Source organism: Anguilla rostrata, chromosome 1 (assembly GCF_018555375.3).
Source record: "Anguilla rostrata isolate EN2019 chromosome 1, ASM1855537v3, whole genome shotgun sequence".
Classification (NCBI taxonomy): Eukaryota; Metazoa; Chordata; class Actinopteri; order Anguilliformes; family Anguillidae; genus Anguilla; species Anguilla rostrata.
The window spans coordinates 80379988-80399488 of NC_057933.1; the positions used below are offsets into that span (position 1 = coordinate 80379988).

Consider the following 19501-nt stretch of genomic DNA (forward strand, 5'->3'; position numbering starts at 1 on the left):
CGATCAAACGGCCCGATGAGGTCCATCCCCACTCTCTCAAAAGGGACCTCCATTAGCGGAAGGGGGCGCAACGGCGCTTTTGGTATAGCCGGGGAATTTACTAGTTGGCATTCAGGGCACGACGCACACCACCGACGCACGTCGGCCCAAATGCCCGGCCAATAGAAACGGGCCAGTATCCGGTTCAGTGTTTTATCATACCCTAAATGACCAGCCATGGGGTTAAAATGAGCCGTCTGAAAAACCATTTCCCGAGAGCTTTTAGGCACCAGCAATTGGGTGATTTCCTCCTTAGTCTGAGTGTCACGACACACTCTGTATAAAATATATATAATATGTACATGTATATATCCCGAATTATTACAAAATACGGGTGAGTGAGTGTTGCATCAGGGCGCACCTGTTGACCATCAATGGACATCACGCGGTCAAAGGCAAAGCGTAGGGTGTTATCACGAGACTGCTCGAGTGGGAAATCCTTCATGGGGCGAAACACGGGCACCTGCGGAGTCTCCCCCGGAGGCTCCACTGGTGCCGGCTCCCCCTCTGCTGCATCGGACGACCCCGCGTCACCGCTGACAGCAGCACACACATCACACAGCCCTAGCCGTCGTGAACGCACTTCCCCTACCTTACCAGCTGCCTAGCGGAACCCCGGCCAATCAGTGCCTAAAATCAGAGGGTGCGAGAGGCGGGAGCTGACCGCAGCCTTTATTTTATGCTTTTTCCCTTGACACCGAATTTCCACTGAGACTATAGGATACTTGTGTAAATCCCCATGCACACACCTTATAGATACCCTTGATGCTTCTAACAATGCCTCGGGTCGAACCAGGCTTTGTCGAATCATGGTCTGCATAGCCCCTGAGTCCAACAGCGCCTGGTGTTCACTCCCTTGAATCCTTACCGGAATACAGTACGCTCCGTCTGGGTCGGGAGCGGAGGTGGGCGGGCCGACAACACGAACCACCTGCCCCACGTCCATGAGCGGGCACTCGCGGCGCAGGTGACCCGGTTGTCCGCACCGCCAACACCCCGGTCCGGGCGTCTGAGGAGCTCTCTGTGGGTCGTATCCCGCCGCCGTCGTATCCCAGCCTTTGGTCAGACATGTAAGTCATGCCACAAGAAAAATCATTTAGCAAAAATGTGCAATTCACAGAGCTACAACAAGAAAATGCCCGCAGTTGAACAGAGTGAAAGTTGTAACATGTTTATTGGCACAATTAGAGTAAATCAAGAGAAGTGCGTTAGAGCTGTTAACACTTCAGATGAAAAAGATGATGAAATGTGGGCAGAAGATCTGAGAATAAACAGGAGGAATGTGACGTTCAAGCATGACACTAGTGCAACGTAATGTCAGAAAAAACATTCAGCTCACTGGATATTAAAGGAAAACTCATATAATCTAAATGCAAGTTAGTGGCATACTCAGGTAACAAAATTGCATCATTGGGCAAGAAATCACTCACATGTGAATACAAAGGACAAAAATACAAGATTGAATTTGAAATCATACAGCAAGGTGCTCCAGCAATATTAGGAAGGACAACATGTCAGAAGCTAGACCTGATAAAGAGACGGTATGATATTGGGAAAGACAAAGACATTATAAAAGACTTTGATGATTTATTTTCTGGATTAAGCTGTTTACCTGGACAGCACCACATACAGATTGACAGCACAGTCAAGCCAGTTGTGCATGCTCCAAGGAAGATTCCAGTTGCTCTCAGGGACAGAGTCATTGATGAATTACACCTAATGGAACAGATGGGAGTCATCACAAAACAGACAGAACCGACTGAGTGGGTCAACAGCATGGTCACACACTGTAGTCACACCAAGGAAGATTCGCATTTCCATGGACCCAAGAGATTTAAACCGAGCAATAAAAAGGGAACACTATCCACTGCTGACTGTGGAAGAAGTTGTAACCCGCATGCCAAATGCAAAGTATTTTTCAGTATTGGACACCAACCAGGGATTTTGGCAAATCAAACTTGATGATGAGAGCTCCAAGCTGTGCACAATGAACACTCCAATAGGGCGCTACCGCTTCCTGCGTTTACCCTTTGGAATATCATCAGCATCAGAAGTGTTCCAGAGGTCCGTGGCGCAGATGATAGAAGGCCTGGAAGGAGTCGTCAACATCATTGATGACCTGCTGGTGTGGGGAGACACACCAGAGGTTCACAGGTTAGTGAAGCTGCTGGAGAGGGCCAGAGAAAACAACCTCAAATTAAACAGAAACAAATGCAAAATCAGAATGACAGAAATCAAATACATAGGCCACATTCTCAGTGCCAATGGATTGAGACCGGACAAGGAGAAGGTGAGAGCAGTTGTTCAGCTACCACCACCGGAAGACAAACAAGAACTCCTCAGATTCATGGGCATGATACAGTATCTCGCAAAATTCATACCCAACCTATCAGAAGTCAGCGCTCCATTGAGAAAACTGCTTGAGAAGGACACTGAATGGCACTGGGAGCAAGCCCAATGGAAAGGCTTTGAAGAACTCAAGAGGCTGGTCACGAATGCTCCCACACTGAAGTTTTATGACGTCAATGAGCCTGTAACGCTATCAGTAGACGCAAGCTCAGAAGGCACTGGCGCAGTCATACTGCAGAAGGGTAAACCTGTTGCATATGCATCAAGTGCACTCACTGACTGCCAGCGTAGGTATGCGCAGATAGAAAAAGTATAGAATATAGTCTCAAGGTCACATACAAGCCAGGCAGAGAACTCCACATTTCTGATGCTTTAAGCTGTGCTTGGCTCAGAGAAACGGAAGAGGATTTGTTGGAGGAGGACCTGGTAGTAAACTGCATTGCACGCCAGCTACCCACGACAGAGGAAAAGCAGGAAGTGTGCAAAAGAATGACAGCAAAGGATCTGGAAATGCAGGCATTGAAGAACACCACTGCAAGAGGATGGCCAAGGGAAAGGGGTGCAGTACCAAAAATAATACAGCCATACTGGACTTTCAGAGAGGAGATCAATTATTCAGATGGACTGTTGTTCAAAGCTGAAAAGCTCATTGTCCCAAAACAACTCAGGCAAGAAATGCTCAGCAAAATACATGAGTCACACCTAGGAATGGTCAAGTGTAAAGCTAGAGCAAGAGACATCCTATACTGGCCGGGAATGACCTCTCAAATTGAGGAAATGGTATCTCAATGTGCGGTTTGCAACGAGCACCAAAATAGCAATCCGAGAGAACCACTACTTTCCCACACACTGCCAGAACGACCATGGGAGAAGATAGGCACTGATATCTTTCATTACAACGGATCAGAGTTCCTGCTCTGTGTAGACTACTTCTCTAAGTACCCAGAAATCAGCAAGCTGACTGAAACAACCAGTCGAGGTGTCATCAATGCAATGAAATCCATATTCGCAAGGCATGGCATTGCAGACCTTGTCATATCTGACAACGGCCCACAGTATGCAAATGCTGAGTTTAAAGCCTTTGCAGAAAACTGGGAGTTTAAACATGTGACATCCAGTCCACACCATCCACAATCGAATGGTCAAGCGGAGAGAACAGTGCAGACCATTAAGAACCTGCTCAAGAGGTCACAGTGCAGCAATGGTGATCCTTACATTGCGATTTTAGAGTATCGCAACACGCCACTGGAGGGCATAGGGCTGGCACCAAGTCAGCTATTAATTGGACGACGTCTGAAGTCAAAACTTCCTACCTCTACATCATTGCTTACCTCTGAGAAGGCATCTCAGGTGTGCGACAAGCTGAAAGTAAACAATGCCTTTTTTTTTCTCAATGTTTCTCGGAGTTCATTTTTGGAACTAAAGACTACCCCAGGTTTTGTTCACTGGACTTTGCCCTGATAAGGATTCTGTCCATCCATCCATCCATTATCTATACCTGCTTATTCCTGGTCAGGACCACGGGAAGCAGATAAATCTATCCCAGAATGCATTGGGTGAGATGCAGGAACACTCCCTGGACAGTTTGCCAGTCCATTGCAGGGTACACACACCATTCACACACACACATTCATACATAGGGGCAATTTCCGATTCACCTAACCTGCATGTCTTTGGACTGTGGGAGGAAAACTTACCAGATTAATTGAAGTTTCACCATTAAAAAATGAATGAAAATAAGCCTACTCGAGCCGACTTAAGGGGTTAATTTAGCAAGCAGTCTAATGCAGAGTGACTTTCATTACGAGAGAAAATAAGTACGTTCATATGATTTAAATGGGTAACAGTGCCAGACCTGGGTAACATTTCCATACTAGCGAGCATATGTGCAACATAACTAAAGCACTAATGCAAGGCAAGTATGCTGACCATGAACGGAAATGTAAACCCTGAAGAAGGTTTGAACACAACCTGAGCAAAGGACAATCACTGGATTCAATCCCAACTGAAATGCAAGCATCTTGTTTTGATGGACTTACCAAACTTTTTCTGCATTTCTTCCAAGGCCAAGTCCAAAAGCGTGATGCTGGAGGCTGATTCTACATTTGTAGATGTGTAAAAATGAGTATGGCTGCATGTCCTTCTTTATAAAAGGCCACATTGGAGCGCTCCCTTTCTGGGTTTCCATCACTTCCATCACACACGGGCTGTCCGTCTGCATCACCACACTTCGCATGTCCCCTATGACTAACTGCTCCTCCTCTGGCTGCGAAACAGCCTAACCCTAACCCACTGCCCCTCACTCTGCCCCTCCCCCTATCTATGCCCCTCCCAATACCCCTCCCCATGTCCTTCCCCATGCCCCGCCCTCTATCTATGCCCCTCCCACTGCCCTTCCCCATGGTATTCCCACTGCCCCGCCCCCTATTTCTTCACCTCCCCATCCTCGTCCTTCCCTTTCTTGTTTTTGCTCTTCAGTGCCACCTGTGAATAGACCACGTCGGCCCCTCGGCCTGCGGCCCCATCCCAGGCATCCTGGCCCTGTGTCTCCACGGGCCGGGGGGAGTGCTTGATCGAGGCGTAGTGCACGGCTTCCAGCTCTGCCCTGTTTTGGCCCCCTGCCCGGGGCGGTATCTGTGGGTCTGTCCCTCCCAGCTGTGGGTCCCTGTGCTGGGCGGTTGCCACGGTGTGGTTGGCGTAGATGGGTTCTTCTGCTGCTGGGGGGGGACTCTGCAAAGCAAGCGTGTTTACATTTGTAACCGTGTGCATGTCTCAACTGCTCCTATCTGCGACCTTCTGGCTATGATTCACCTTCTGGTGTGTCCGTGTGTGAGTGCATGTGTGCATGTCTGTAAGTGTGTGTGTGCATGTGTGTGTGAGTGCGTGTGTGCATGTGTGTAAGTGCATGTGTGTGAGTGCGTGTGTACTTGTGTGTGTGCATGTGTGAGTGCCTGTGTGCATGTGTGTGAGTGCGTGTGCATGTGTGCGTGTGTGTGAGTGCGTGTGTGCATGTGTGTGTGCGTGTGAGTGCGTGTGTGTGTGTGCATATGTGTGAGCGCGTGTGACACAGGGTTCAGACTCACCACATCTGTCAGTGTGAGCCCTTCCCTGTCCTTTCTTCTACTTCCAGAACACTGGCTGTCTCTCTTTTTCCTAAGAATAACACACAACATCACTGACAACATGTGACACACACCCCACACTTTCCTTAAAATCACTATGTAGATCCATTTTACATTTTAAGCATTCAGTCAATCATCGGTTTGAATGAACGCGACATGAGGGGCGACATAGCTCAGGAGGTAAGACCGATTGTCTGGCAGTCGGAGGGTTGCCGGTTCAAACCCCGCCCTGGGCGTGTCGAAGTGTCCCTGAGCAAGGCACCTAACCCCCAACTGCTCTGGCGAATGAGAGGCGTCAATTGTAAAGCGCTTTGGATAAAAGCGCTATATAAATGCAGTCCATTTACCATTTTACCATTATAGATGTGGAGAGGTGGTTCCACAGGTTGATCGTTTATATGTTACGCATATTAAAAAAAAGATTTCCGCAACGGCTGCACTCGTGTATCCTCGCTGAAGCGTCCGCCGGGTGCCCCCATCGCTCCTCGCACCTCCACTTGGGCCTTTAGCGGATTGGAATGTCCTCAAAGATGACAAACCTTCGATCGATTTCCAGGTCACGCAAGGACCGATGAAATACGGACTGATAGAGTAAGTGTTTGGAATGGACCCAATGAACGGGGGGAAAAAATGAGTGTCCCGAAAGCATCCACCAGTCTCTGTTGGTGTTGTACTTTTGGCTGTTACCAACACACTCTGAGGAGCTCGTATGTTTTTTCAGGAAGTTAAGGAAGCATCACAGCCATCTTATCACTTTATAATTATCTCTGTTTCAGATTAGATCCGTGGTTCTGACCCTTGGTCTTGGGGATCCACTGTGTATGCTGGTTTACATTTTTAACCACAATTGTAAACCCCAAATTTTTACCAAGTTGTTTTCTTTATTAGGTGCTTTTTATGTTGAAAGGGATTATTTACCTTCATATTGATTCACCACAGCCTTTGATGTGATCAGTTAAGAAAACAGCCACATCTTTTCTACAATATAGCACAATGAGGACAATGTGAATATGAGACAATTATTTGTCATGCCGTCCATAGCTATGTTTACGTACTGTGGAGTAAATATTCACACTAAACACAAAAAGCCCCTAATTAAGAAATATTAACAGCTTGTTTTTGGAACAAAAACCAGCATACACTGAGGGTTGCCAGGATAAAGATTGAGAACCACTGGATTAGATGACCAACATACCATTTACAACCATCCCCCTCCACCCCCCAGATCAAAATGAATTAATTTGGCCAGTGTAACTGGTGAAAATGGACATTTGCATACAAACCAGCGCTGCAGGGTTGGAATGGCCTGCTTTTTAACAGCCGTCATGATGAGGCATATAATCATCATGGCACCAGCAACAGCACCAGCACCAATCAGCAACAAGGTAATGCTGAAACCTGAACAAAGGACATTTCCGTTGAGAACCAACGAACAGGCTGGAAAATTTACAATTTTTTAAACAATGACCAGGGCCCTGTTTCACATATGTCTCTTAAACAATCCATGGAAAAGTGGTGATGTGGTGAATAATATCACGCTATTATTATTAAATATCTTGTTAATTAAATTCAGGCATACTTTGTTTCATGAACGTGAATTATGATTTCATTTGTAAATCTAGGATCTCAGATGAAACACACACCAAAAAACAGGATTGCACTCATCATATAAAAAATGTTCCCTTCTAAATGCTCTCACAATGACAGCTTGTTTATTGACCTCTTACAGTACGTTAATTTCGGATGTTGTTGTGTGTGTGATTTGCGCAGTGTGACATAGGCTATGTCCATGTAATCCAGCTATCTTGTTTGGGTTTAGGACTCAATTCCAAGGCAACTTACTTCACTGAATAGAGTTTTGATCTTAATTGTTGTTGTCATGACAACTAAAATTCATTACTTCTTTTGTTCAGACTCACTTACCTGAGTGTTGTTGTGGAGACGGGACGAGGAGCTGGATGCTGGAGTTGCCGAGAGTGTTGGTGCTGACGCAGAGGAGAATGGGCGTGTCTCCCTGTGATTGGCGCATGGTGAGGGAGCTCCTCAGGCCTGTGTTCCCCAGCTGCTCCTCCCTGATGACCCTGTCAGTAGAGTTAGTGACCCGCAGTCCAGACACATGCCACTCCATGCTGGGAGAGGGATTCCCACGGCTCTCACAGGAGCAGCTGATCTCTGCTGCAGTTCTGCTGCAGCTCCCAGAGCCAGAGATCTGAGGCATGTCTGAACACAGGATCCACAGTTACCAATATGACAGCTGCACACATATAACAATATTATGATTAATGAATTTATCTAATAAATGCAAACTCTTAACATGGACATTATATTCAACAGTGCTGTTGTTGAGCAGTTACAGAATGTAAAGACATTGAATTGATATTGCTACAGAAATGAAACTGTGAAAAGGTATCAAATATTAACATTAATGATTGCCACTTTAACTATTAAAAATCACTGCTGATTAGATGGAATTAAGTAAAATCTATTCTCTCATGCTGTCTTGGCATTATTCATAAGACAAAACCAAATCCAGCGTTCTTACATAGAACTCTGAGAGTCAGACTGGCCTCAGTTGTCTTCTGAATGTCTTCTTGTTGCAGTGTGTAAAGTGCCCTGCAGGTGATCTTCTGCCCATGGTGGAGGTGGGAAGCAGTGAAGGTCAGAACAGAAAACACAGATTTGGTTCGATCCTCATTCTCTTGCAGTTGATCCACACTGTCACTCAGCCTGGGGGTCCATGTCAGATTTGGGGGGAGTTTGGGACAGGGGGCTGCAGCAGAGCAGCTCAAATTCACAGAGGCCCCCTCCATCACCTCCACCCTCTCTGGGATGAATTTTGGTTTGGGTGGAGAGTCTAGGAGACATGGAGACATGGGTTACTGTCAGCCTCAGGATTGGAGACACACACAGAACTCAGGACAAACTAATCGCCACATTGACAGAGTCTGACTAGCAAATGGTATTTACAACGTGTAATCTACTAACAAGTCATTTGCATTCTTTATTCTTTTAAATCAGAGGTTAATTTCTCATAGGGAAACACAGATTCCCTACATAAACACAATGGCACACAGTCAAAAGGGCATAACAGCAAGTGTTGTACCGTGCACGTTAATGTTGACACCTTTGCGATAGTTAAACCTGAGCGTACGCATGGTTTCCAATCTGAAGAAATAGTCATCACTGTAAGATGGAGGGAAGCGGTCCAGGATTGTGGTGCAGTTCTTCTTCTCCAGTTTTCCAATTAATGTTCCTTTAATTTCCAGCATTGCCTCAGTTATACTGGAGTCAAACACTACTGGACCACCTGTTCCACCTTTTTTCCATTGTCCTTTAGCCCCTGCTACCAGATTTCGATCATGTACAGATGGGATCTCAAATCTGCAGGGAATCAGCACACAGGATCCACTCAGAGCTTTTATACTCTGAGGCGTCCAGATTTCCCACTCTCTGCCCAGGGCACCTACAACACACACACAACACAAGCTCTGTGAATACAGCAGTTCTATGGGGATTTGGGTCAACTTTATACTCAGAAAGCAGCATTTTCACAGACCTTGCAATAATTAATCCAGCGGTTTTTTGCAGTGTGAATATTTTCATTCGTGTCACAACAACAGGGCTTTACTGACCGAACGCTGCAATAATAATCAACACAAACCACGTCCATTATTTGCACTATAGTATTTATAGCGTGAGACCCCGCCCCTTTCTGGACACACCTTGCAGCAGACAGCCAATGAGGATGAACCTCTCTGCCTCAGTCATGACTCTGAGGAGTAGAAGAACTAAAGTTAGAAAACAGCACTGAGAACATTACACATTTATCTGATATAAAGTAGTTTTTATAAATGGTATTTTTATTAATAATCTGTATGTAGTGCAGGCTGCCGTAAAACCACATACCTGTCCATAAACACAATGCTTTAATAGGCCTTACAGCTCAATACAGGACATATTTGATTTTCAGGAGAGTGCAGAAGAATTTGGTCTACATATGTCAATCAAAAACATTTATATTTGTTCTGGAATCTTGTGTTGTCTGTGCTGTCACATTAACAAGAAGTTCAAATACTCAAAATTTAAAGGCAACTTTTGTTATTAAATTAAAATTTTAAGTTGTTTTATTTAACATGAATTAGTTGTTTTGTTAGATAAAAGGTCATTGAGTTTTTCTAATAATGAAATGTAAGTTCTCTGAGCTAATGAATGTAAATACGCAAACCGTGACCTCAAAATGTAAGAATATAACCAAAGCTCTAAACTAAAAAAAAAAAAAAAAGTAATAAAGTGAATCAAGTTGCTTTGAAATTTTTAGTATTTTTTGTGTGTATTTTAGCATCATTGGGCCATATTTAACCTAGAAATCGATAAAAACACATGAAATAGGCTGTTATGTGTTGTGACTGAGTGTCCTGACAGAGCCAAAGAAAGGAACACATGAGCTCAAGAAATGAAGACAACACGGCCACAGTAATTCAGCCCTTACACACTGCACTGAAAAAAAGTTCAGAATACTAATATTATAACTAAAAACAATTAAAAAACTTAATTTAAATTAAGCTCTAAACTAAAAAATTTAGTGATGCAAGTTGCCCTGAAATATTGAGTATTTGGAACTTTTTATTTTACAGTGTGGAAATGTAAACACTAATCTGCATTTCCAAGACATTCTCAGAACACACAAGTAGTTCACTGTATCAAAAGCTGGCCAGATTCTGCCAATAAGCTCTTCTTGTGGTCTGTCTCTGTATCCTACTGAAAACTGAAAAATACACCTAATTAAAAAGACTTTCTCTTTGTTTCCTTCTTACCAGAAAGAGAAAAAATGTCCAAGCACAACTACACTCTTTCCAAAGCACATCAGTAAAAAGATTTTATAATATCACCAATCTGGATTTACTTCAATAATTGAAACAATGATTAAGTGGATGAACATGTGTGGCTGTTTCAGACCAGAGGAACTCTGAGGTTTAGAAGTATTACATCATACAGATGTACAGTTTATTGAGTAAAGGTAGTTTTGCAATAAACATCCCTCTTTTGGGTAACTTGCAATACAAGTACTTTCAGTGTGAAGGACAACTACAACTTTGTACAAGTTTCTCCAACAGTGCGGTTTGGTTTAGTTCAATTTTGAATTAAATTGTCTATTTTAGTATAGGACAGCCGAACGCACAGCCTAAACTAAAGCCTGTCACAGTATAAAATGGTACTAAAGGAAAGCAGATGCGGAGTTCAGGACAGGTGCGGCTTGCATTCACAAAAATTTTCTTAAATTATTCTTACTTTTGTTCTTAGGAATGTGCATATAAAGGTCAACAGGGGATCCATCTGCAGACCTTTGTTTTTGTGCATATCCCAGGTGTATGCGGTGATGAATGCTGTTTGTAAATATGAAAAATTTATGTGCAATCCTGTTCATGCGATAAACATAAGGAAACAGCCAATAAATATATCCATCCATCCATCCATCCATCCATCCATTCATCCATGAATTATCTATACCGCTTATCTTGGGCAGGGTCACGTGGGGGGCTAGAGCCTATCCCAGCATGCATTGGGCGAGAGGCACGAACACACCCTGTACAGGCTGCCAATCTATCGCAGGGTACACACACACCATTCACTCACCATTCACTCTCACGCTCATACCTATGGGAAATTTAGATTCTCCAATCCACCTCCCTGCATGTCTGTGGACTGGGAGGAAACCAGAGTATCCGGAGGAAACCCGCACGGACCCAGGGAGAACATGCATTACATTACTTCACATTTATTTTGCAGACGCTTTTATCCAAAGCGACGTACAAAAGTGCATATCTTGGTCATTGGACAACTGCAAAACATAGGTTCAATAAGGCACAAAACTCATTTTGTGCAGCAGTTTATGGCCAAGAACACAGTTCAGTTCACGCAGTGAACATGCAGACTCCACACAGAAAGGCACAGGCCAGATTCGAGCCCAGAGCTTTCTTGCTGTGAGGTGCTCTTCCTGCATAGCTCTAATCTTGAAGCTGTTTGCAAGTGTGACTTTCTGGTACTGGACAAACACTGTCCCGACCCTTCCCAACAGTCACTGTTAGTAATGGTGTTTTATTGTTCTTTCACAGTCCATAGCTTTAAATGACATTGCATTTCTCAATATTTCTCAATAAATTACAGAGTGTGTGCATATATTGACAAGTCTATCATTTGTTAATAAATTGCTTTGTGTTAGGTAATTGTTGACTCAAATGTGATAAAGCATGAATTACTTGCTATTTCAGTTCATTTGGCAAAATGGCTTTGGATTATAATGGCAAAAAGCAAAAAGGCTTATTAATATTTTGGTCTTCTTTTGGAGCATATAATGTCTATTTCTACATACACATTATATTGCCTGTATGAGCTGCAATTTTTCACAGTATATCTTATTATGTGATGAATACAGTGTTTATAGTCAAACTGTAATTTCATTATTGTTTGGAAAAGAAAATCACTGACAACTACAATGCATTCTTAGAAAAGATTTAACTTAAAATGCTTCCATTATAGATAGAATAAATCAGTCAGTACCATTATTTTTAGTTAAACTAAAGGAAAAGTGGCAGTCTAAATATAATCAGTAGTTTGACTGAGCCAAGCGCTACACAGGTGGAGATATACTTACTGTAGAACAGAAGAATATCCAGTCTCTCTCTCCTGCACACTGACACTCTGCAGAACACAAGTATAAATGAACGCAACAGAGGAAGTGCTCATATGCGGCTTTTTGTGAAATATTCCCAGAACATGTGTCCATATGCAACATACCCACCCTTCTCTGAGACAACTACCAAAACAGATTTATTTTTTATTGTTTCTCATACTACAATCATAAGAACATGATAAAACACAGAATTCCAACTGTTTTCCTGATCAAGGTACTTTGACATTGACATTTGACACAGAAACAGAGTAATTTACATTTACAGTTCATTTATAATAGGCAATTCAGCTTTAATGCCCAGAACAGAAACAGTCAGCAGAGAAACACACAAAGGAGACAAGACAAAAAAGGAGATACTCCACAAATGCTCAAAGAATAGTCTTAACCAATCCACAGTCACTATAGACACACTGCAAAGTGACATGACACTTACAGTAAACACCCCAATATATCCCTTCAAGTCACAAACTGGCATTTGATACACAGATGAAGTTACTCTCTACTTTAATTGCCTTTGACAGAAAGAGATCAGAAAGATGTATTAGGCATAGATCCCCATTTGTTTTTTCTGTGGTTTGATACTTATTCCCACTATAATGCACATTACACACACACAAACACACACACACCCACCCACCCACACACACACACACACACACACACACCTACACACACACACACACACACACACACACACACACAGATTTAAGTTTGTTGCTTAACATTATGCTGTCTACTGGCTCAGTCCAGCTCACTAAAATGGGGAACTTGTACTTTTTTAAGTTTGTGCAACAGATTCAGCCTGTGACTCACTCTTACAACAAAAAAATAATAATTACAAAAGTAAAAAAGAAAAAAAGTATATAACAACATCATATGATATGTGTAAAATAATTTAAACGTATACTGTACAATGTTGTTGTATGTGTTTAAAATAATAAGCAGCAATAATGTATTAACATATTCACCATTAAAGTCCTATTAATTATTATCTTCTTTTTTTAAAACATCATTTTATAACAATTTGCCATATGCAGAAGCACTATGCACCCATCCCCAGTTTTACAAAGCACTTTACTCCAGAAATGTAACTCGGCTTGCATAGACTCCTTTACTAGTTATTATAATTATGATGCAGTGAACTCATACTGCCAACATTTTGTGCACAAACATGAATGAATGTGCACACGGTCCAAAATACTAAATAAATCAGTAATGCTGCCAATAGTCATCAAACATTTAACACTGACATTAATTAATATTATTTTTAACATTAAAATCTCATTTAAAGGCATACTTCACATGTTAAATATGCTATTTCAGTTTTGGTGCATGATCGGCCTACAAAGTTTTTAGATACAATGAAGGATATCTTAGACCTTTAACAAAAGTCTCTGATGACCAGTCAGCTTTAGTATGACTGGTATTGGAGCTGTTGTGTGTTTGTAGTTGAAAGTTAGAAAGTACACTTCACATAACTCCAACACACCTTGTGCAGTGAGAGCATGTTTCCAGAGGTCTAAGAGAATAATTATCTCCACCAGGCGAGAGCCTGGAGGGGATTATGCGTTTGGTCGCGCGCATGTGTGTGTGTGTGTGTTTGTGCGTGTGTTTGTGTTTATGTCCGCAGCTAATCTCACATACTACTGGGCCAATCAGCTTAATACTTTTTGTGCATGCTGACAGCAGGCCAAGGACCTGAATTCTCGAATATTTTGTAAATCGGTCTACGACAAGTATTTTATTTTAATTAATTTCCATCATTGTCCATTGAAATACATTGACGGCTAACGCCACACTCCTCCTAACCGGCCAGTAGGGGCCGCAAGTGATCAATAACTGCTTCCGTTTGGAATGAAAGACCAGCGATGTAAAATGTTCATTTCAACTTTAAATGCCAACAAAATAATCTACCAACTAACGGGGTACGTTAATGTTTGAATCTGTGGCAATTATTTTGTTGCCATTTTCACTTTGAAATTGATATTTCACATCGCTGGTCTTTTGGAATTGTTCCCGTCCAGATTGTTCCTGTCCAGATTTGAAAGTGCCAGACTATGACGTGAGCGTTAGCTCTGTCTAACACACCGTGGCTGATATGAATGACATTAGCTAACATGTCACCACCTTTAGCGTTACTTCACTGAATCTGCATTTTTGGGATTTTCAGTGGCACGTGGTAAAAACTTGTAATATTGTATTTGTCTGGTTGCATTGATTGTGTAGCCTCTGTTGCATCAGCAAAGCTAAAAGTTTGCCTTTTCCCCAGGTTCCAGTTATTTATTTATTTTTACAAAACGAAAAGGCTTGTATTTTTTTAGCTGCTTATAAAATATCTGGGAGGTAACTAGGGACACCCCCAGTAATATAAGGATGAAATATAAATCAGAGCATGTATACCTAGCATTTTAGAGCATATTTCTGTGTATAAACAGGCCATCGCGAGCTTCGCAGCCGGTACGCGACGCGTTCGCATCTGGTGGAGACGATGTCGCCCGCTGCCGTTGTAATAACAGTACTTCAAGATGAGTCAATGAGGGAGAGGTTTGTATTTCCAGAATTAAGCTGTTATGTGCGCCCCTGTTTTTGGTAACACCAAAGGATTATGCTAACCAATGTCTCATCCGTTGGAGTTTGGTATTGCAAGCCTAGGGAAAGGGTTAGGGTTAGGGTTAGGATGGGGGGCGGGGGGGGGGGCGGGTTGCCTGTGGCTATTCATAGTTGTAAGCACTTTTCAGTTCTTCTTTCAGGTCATCTGACTGCTATTGAGATGACGTGACAGAAAACCCAGTTGTGGTTTACATATATAAAGAGGAAATAATCACAGTATATAAACTAAAGGCATGAGGCAGGCTGTCTATCTGTGAGATAGACAGCATTAAAAAGTCACATTTAGCAGGTTATTGTGGAAAGTGGATGACAGCTGGAGAAATGAATAAAATTCAGATTTTAATGTGCAGCGTGAAGCTCATCATTCTAATGGTGATGTTTTCTCACTCCACCATGGAACAGTCACGTAAGGAAAAGATGTTTTATGTTTTTTGATTTTTTTATATATACATAGTTGAAGAATATGAAATGGCTTTATGGGATGAAACCTTCACTTGCAAAGCAAGATATATTAAATGGGAACCGGGGTCAATAATGTATTTCACATTACCCTTTCGGACAATTTTAAAATACTGCTGTGGATGCCTTATAATTTTCAAGAAAACATTTTACTGAAAAAACGAAAATTTTGTTATGGGTATTGGTGAAAATGATAGAAAATCACATGTGACAAAATTATAGAAGGTCACATGTGGCATGTAGCTTTGTATTAATGTTTCTGTCTTGGGACATAATCTGACTGAGAGAATCAGTAATTTTTGCCAAACAAAAAAGTACCTCCGGGTACTCCGTTTTCCTCCCACAGTCCAAAGACTTGCAAGTAGGCTTATTGAAAGCACTAAATTGCCCATAGGTATGAGTGTGTGTGAATGGTGAGGGAATGGTGTGTCTGCCCTGCGATAGATCGGATGTGCTCCAGCACCCCCCGCGACCCTGTTCAGGATAAGCGGGTATAGATAATGTGTGGATTGATGGATTATTTCAAGCACAGAGGCACCTAAAGATTAGAAAGCTTTCAAGTAATTTGAAATTAACGACCTAAATGCATTTGGCAGCTACTTTCTCCGTAATAAGGAAATTAATATTTTATGATGATTATGTGTGTGCATGATGAAAATTATTTGGATTATTTGATTATTTGAATTTCTGATCATGTGATAATGTTTTGATTATTGCAGAGCTTCATATTGTTATGCCCAAACCACTGGGCAAAGTAACTGGCCCTTACCAACGTTGGACACTCCTGCCTTGTCACTTCTTTTTTGACCACATGGTGACATCAGAGAGCATCTGTCTGACCTGGTGGAGAAACGAAAGTGGCCATCGCAGGATTATTTACGCCTTTGAAAACGGCCAGAGACAGAAACAGAGAGAGGATCCTGACTACAGCAACCGCACCAAATTATATCGCAATATTTCAGAGGGCAGTGCTACTTTGAGGCTACAAATTCTCAGGCTGCAAGATGCAGGTCTGTACGTCTGTGAGGTGTGGAGTCAACGGCACAGTGATGCGGATCGTGCCTCAGTCAACCTTATTGTGGCCGGTAAGCTCTGGAACAACCTACTCTGTGAAATCTGACTTGCGTATGTGCATTCATGTTTGTGTGTATGTGTGTGCGTGCATGTGAATGAATGTCTGTGTGTGTTTGTGCATGTGATGCATGTTTGTGTATGTATGTGCATGCCTGCATGTGCATGGGGATTCATGTGAATTAATGTTTTATTTGTGTGTGTGTGTGCTTGCAGAATTCTAAACACTGCTAATTTATTTTCATTCCGTACATTTAAGAAAAGGCTGCGGAAGAAATGAGAAAAGCAGGAAAAGTGTGCCTGTCCCATGTGACTGCGGCAGGATTACGCTGCTGGGTCCAGACTGCGCAGCTTGCAGTTGAAATGCTGTAATAATGTAGGTTGAGGTTATCTTAGAGGTCTTGAGTGTAATTATCTTGGAGTAAGGCCTCTCAGTGGTTCATGGAAAGAAACTGGTTCAAAACCATTGTCAGCTATGGCCGGAGGACAGATTTGCCGAGGCAACAGCTCGATCGTCGGGGAAAGATAGAGGGTATGCTGACTATTTATGTTGGTTTCATCGCCCTCTAGAGGCCATTCCTGTCACAACAGGCACCGGCGCGTGCGCAAACCATGCATATGCTGACCTCGTTATTTTTTGACAACGTGCGCAATATGTGATTGGTGGCGAGTCTGCTGTGTGGAAGGGCTGCAGGTGGAGTTCAGCTGAGTAGGAGGTTGGGAAAAGTGGGATAAAATTGGGTTTGAAATATAATCTCAGGTTCACGTTCATTTCAAATCACTTCTTTTTAAGGTCGAGATCTTCTTGAAAGTCATGAATAATTATGTTGAAATACAATCTGTAAAATGTTATATGTCTTGGTGAGCTTAATGTTACGTATGCTGTTTGAGCTTCGGCTTCGTCTTCTGGGTGGTGAAATGGTTTTGTTAGCGTGTGTGAGAGCTGTAATTATGTGTAAATATTTTATGGGAAAACATTTAAAAATATTTTTCCCACCCCTTAAAAAAGGATTATCCCCTCCCCTTTAAAATACACTTTTTCCTCAGGGTCCTCTATGTTTTTAAACCCTCTCCAGCAAGGCCCTTGAGGCAGGGCGTAATCTCCATGAACGCCACGTTTCTGTCCTTCGAATCATGCGGCTGGCTCCCCGAGCCGTCCCCATTCTGGACCGACGAGCGGGATCGGAATGTGACAGAAGTCACAGAGACTAGCATCACCCCGGGGGAGGACGGCCTCTACTGCGTTAAAAGTGTGCTGCACAGAAACACAAGCGAGAGGGCACACAATCTCCACCTGTGCTACACCAACCCCGACACTGGAGAGAAACAAACTGACATCTACCAGTACATAGCAACAAATTCAGGTGGGATATTCAATAAAAATCAGGGTTAGCGTGTTGTGATTATGAACTGATGAAAACAGTAAGGCAAAGAAACTTGACTAGTGAATGTAATGTAAATAAATAAATGTAATGTGGTGAGTTATAATTAAAGCTCAGTTTAGTAGATGCAGGCTTGTATACAGTTGTTTTTTTTACAAATATTTTTTGGCATTATTCCCATCAACAACCATGCCAAATAAGGAAAATAAAATATATAAACTGAATTTCAACACAAATCTGACAACAGGTTTGTTCAGTCTAATAATTTAAATTTAAATTTATTTATTTATTTATTTATTTTACTATCTGAAAGTGATGGATTTAGTTCTAGGCTGACTACATTTAATTTTTCAGCAGATGCATATCACATAAATGATGGAATTGTCCTTGGACTCCTTTGTTGGGGGATACTTGGGATTGTTGTAGTTATTGTGGTCATAAGGAAGTTACTGCATCAGAAACCCAATGAAGGTGAGTGAGCTCTTAATAATGTTATAATTACTCGATTATACTATAATAACATAATTATACTAAAATTAGTTACACTATAAGTAATTATATAAAATGCAGGTGCACAATATAACTTAATTATTACTATTTGATATATGTTTCACTAGCAGCAGTTGGCTTGATCACTGAATTATGCAAAACCATTTTACAGCCATGTATGTATGTATGAACTCATGTACAGTATGTGCGTATGTACAAAAAGAATCAACGAAGAAGATTGCAAGGAATGGGAACAACATGCTATGCTCATGCTAAATATCATGTTACATAATTTATACATATTATACACCTTGCATTATACCAAATATTCCATACACTTACAGGAAAATGTCACATCTATCTTCATCTTTTGTCATATATATATATATATATATCCATATTTTTCAGGAGTTACCTCCATACTCTTCCTGAGTTTATAGTTTATCTCTGCTGTATATATTATGATATGATCATGATGTCAATTTTTGTCTCTAGAGTCACCACTTGTGAAATGCCCTCGTTCAGGAAGCTGCAGATCATATAATGGTAACTCCTGGAGAAACCTCTAACTCTTTTGGAGTTTTATTGTATCATTTTTATTCATCATTTATTATCATCATGTTATTAACATGTATGCGTGCCTTTGTGTTTGTGTGTGCTTATGCCTTCATCCTAGAACCAAGGCTCGACATGTAGCAGTGAGCAGGGCTGCCAAAAATACTCCACTCTGACAGGGATCTCTGAACCTAAAATCCTGCATGGGATTCTTTTGGACACATCTTTTAACTGCACTTTAAGGGCTGTGGCAACATTAAATGGCTGTTTTTGTCATTATTGACGTCTGCTTCAGAATCAAATGGAAGATGTTAATGAAGCTGTACATGTGAAAATTTCACAGCGGAGTTGTTGCTGTCTTTCAGTGTTTTTTTTTTTTTTTTTTTTTGTCTATATCAGTTCCAGCATTTATGGAGAATGTCCTTTCTGCAGCCTGCAGGATGGGCCGGTGGTCGGATGTCGGGGGGGGGGGGGGGGGTGATGCAGGCGAGAATGTTAGGGGGGTGGTAACGGGGTTGAACTACGTAGCATGCGGAAAAACATGGACGACAAAAAAGGCACGGCACCAAAGGTCCTGTTTGGTGAATATTTGGCAGGTCCCGTTTGGTGCATATTTGGCAGGTCCCGCTTGGTGCATATTTGGCAGGTCCCGCTTGGTGCATATTTGGCAGGTCCTGTTTGGTGCATATTTGAGGTATTATAGCACCGTGTGCTCCTGTTGCTAATAAACAATA

The 19501-nt window shown here is 42.1% G+C and overlaps 2 protein-coding genes across 4 annotated transcripts in view; one reads left to right on the forward strand and one right to left on the reverse strand.

Annotated features, from left to right (window-relative positions):
* Positions 1-12298, reverse strand: part of LOC135236986 (sialic acid-binding Ig-like lectin 10) — a 91333-nt gene extending 79035 nt beyond the window's left edge. The window contains exons 1-11 of the mRNA XM_064303662.1: positions 12163-12298; positions 9233-9282; positions 8614-8973; positions 8053-8364; positions 7434-7730; positions 6794-6908; positions 5472-5541; positions 4428-5118; positions 1976-2161; positions 1652-1755; positions 908-1095 (exon numbers count right to left, since the gene is read on the reverse strand). Coding sequence (XP_064159732.1) covers positions 4813-5118; positions 5472-5541; positions 6794-6908; positions 7434-7730; positions 8053-8364; positions 8614-8973; positions 9233-9282; positions 12163-12254 — 1602 coding nt within the window. The 5' untranslated portion in view covers positions 12255-12298 and the 3' untranslated portion in view covers positions 908-1095; positions 1652-1755; positions 1976-2161; positions 4428-4812. The remainder of the gene's footprint in view (positions 1-907; positions 1096-1651; positions 1756-1975; positions 2162-4427; positions 5119-5471; positions 5542-6793; positions 6909-7433; positions 7731-8052; positions 8365-8613; positions 8974-9232; positions 9283-12162) is intronic.
* A 2713-nt stretch (positions 12299-15011) lies between these two features.
* On the forward strand, positions 15012-19216 carry LOC135237000 (erythroid membrane-associated protein-like). Of its 3 annotated transcripts, XM_064303708.1 has the most exons (6): positions 15013-15217; positions 15990-16355; positions 17418-17705; positions 18078-18194; positions 18708-18758; positions 18889-19216. In XM_064303708.1, the coding sequence occupies exons 1-6, from the start codon at positions 15118-15120 to the stop codon at positions 18906-18908; spliced, it is 942 nt and encodes a 313-aa protein (XP_064159778.1). In that variant the 5' UTR covers positions 15013-15117; the 3' UTR covers positions 18909-19216. The 3 variants fall into 3 exon arrangements, with proteins under 3 accessions (XP_064159769.1, XP_064159778.1, XP_064159786.1); XM_064303699.1 differs by having other exon boundaries at positions 15012-15217; positions 18708-19216; XM_064303716.1 differs by having other exon boundaries at positions 15016-15217; positions 18081-18194; positions 18708-19216.
* The last annotated feature ends 285 nt before the right edge of the window (positions 19217-19501 follow it).